This window comes from Colobus angolensis, unplaced genomic scaffold (genome assembly GCF_000951035.1).
Source record: "Colobus angolensis palliatus isolate OR3802 unplaced genomic scaffold, Cang.pa_1.0 Scaffold83, whole genome shotgun sequence".
Classification (NCBI taxonomy): Eukaryota; Metazoa; Chordata; class Mammalia; order Primates; family Cercopithecidae; genus Colobus; species Colobus angolensis.
In genome coordinates this window covers 295,290-296,128 of record NW_012122154.1, presented here as the reverse complement: position 1 = coordinate 296,128, position 839 = coordinate 295,290, and the positions used below count along the sequence as shown (strand labels likewise).

Here is an 839-nt window from a genome sequence, read left to right as displayed (position 1 = left end):
ACCGGCCACGGTTGCGGGGCGAGGACCAGGTAAGCGGTCGGAGCCGGGCCGCGAGGGATATGGGAATAGGGGGGTCGTGTGGGTGGCGATCTAGACCCGGATGATGGTGCATGAGAGAAGCCTCCCCGACTCGGTGAGTACGGGTGTCGGAGACCAGGAGACTGGAGTGCGGGGCCGCCTGAAGGGCAAGAGGACAGAGGCCTGGGAAACTGAGGGTGAGCGGTGTGCACGAGGAGAGATGCCGGTGCGTGATGACGTGAGGGGTAGAGGAGCGGTGAGCGAAGTGAGTCGTTGAGAGGGCAGCAGAGCAGCCAAGAGCAGTGCTGCGCCCACTCACCTTTCCCTCACGTATCTAAGTCTTGAACACTTACGCTGCTAGAGGACCCCGACTCCGGGGATTGGGAAAATTGGCAAAGGAAAGGACAGTGAGTTGGAATCCATGGAAATTTAGGTTAACTCCCTGTCCCTGCTTTCCTGAAATCTAGGCAGTCTTTACACTTCTCTGGGTGGGAGTTTGGGTTAACAGCAGGGTCTCTTAGTAACTGAAATAAACGCAACTCTTGATTATATAAATTTCCTAATGTTGGGATTTTTCTTTTTTAAGAGACGGGGGGGGGTCTTGGTATGTTGCCCAGGCTGGTCTCGAACTCCTGGTCTCAAGCCATCCTCCCGCCTCAGCCTCAGGACTACAGGCGTGCGTTACCGTGCAGGCTATAATGTTGAAATTTTTAAACTCTTCCTCCATCCTGATCAATCATGAGGTATTCTGAATGAGGTCCTCTGGTAACTGACAAGATCGATTCAGTGTGCCTACCCCAGAAGTAGTGAAACTATGTATA

General features: G+C 53.5%; 1 protein-coding gene across 1 annotated transcript in view; it reads left to right on the top strand.

The window, feature by feature from the left end:
* Positions 1-224, top strand: part of LOC105503137 (RUN domain-containing protein 1-like) — a 1,090-nt gene extending 866 nt beyond the window's left edge. Inside the window, exon 2 of the mRNA XM_011929930.1 lies at positions 1-224. Coding sequence (XP_011785320.1) covers positions 1-104 — 104 coding nt within the window. The 3' untranslated portion in view covers positions 105-224.
* Positions 225-839: the final 615 nt, after the last annotated feature.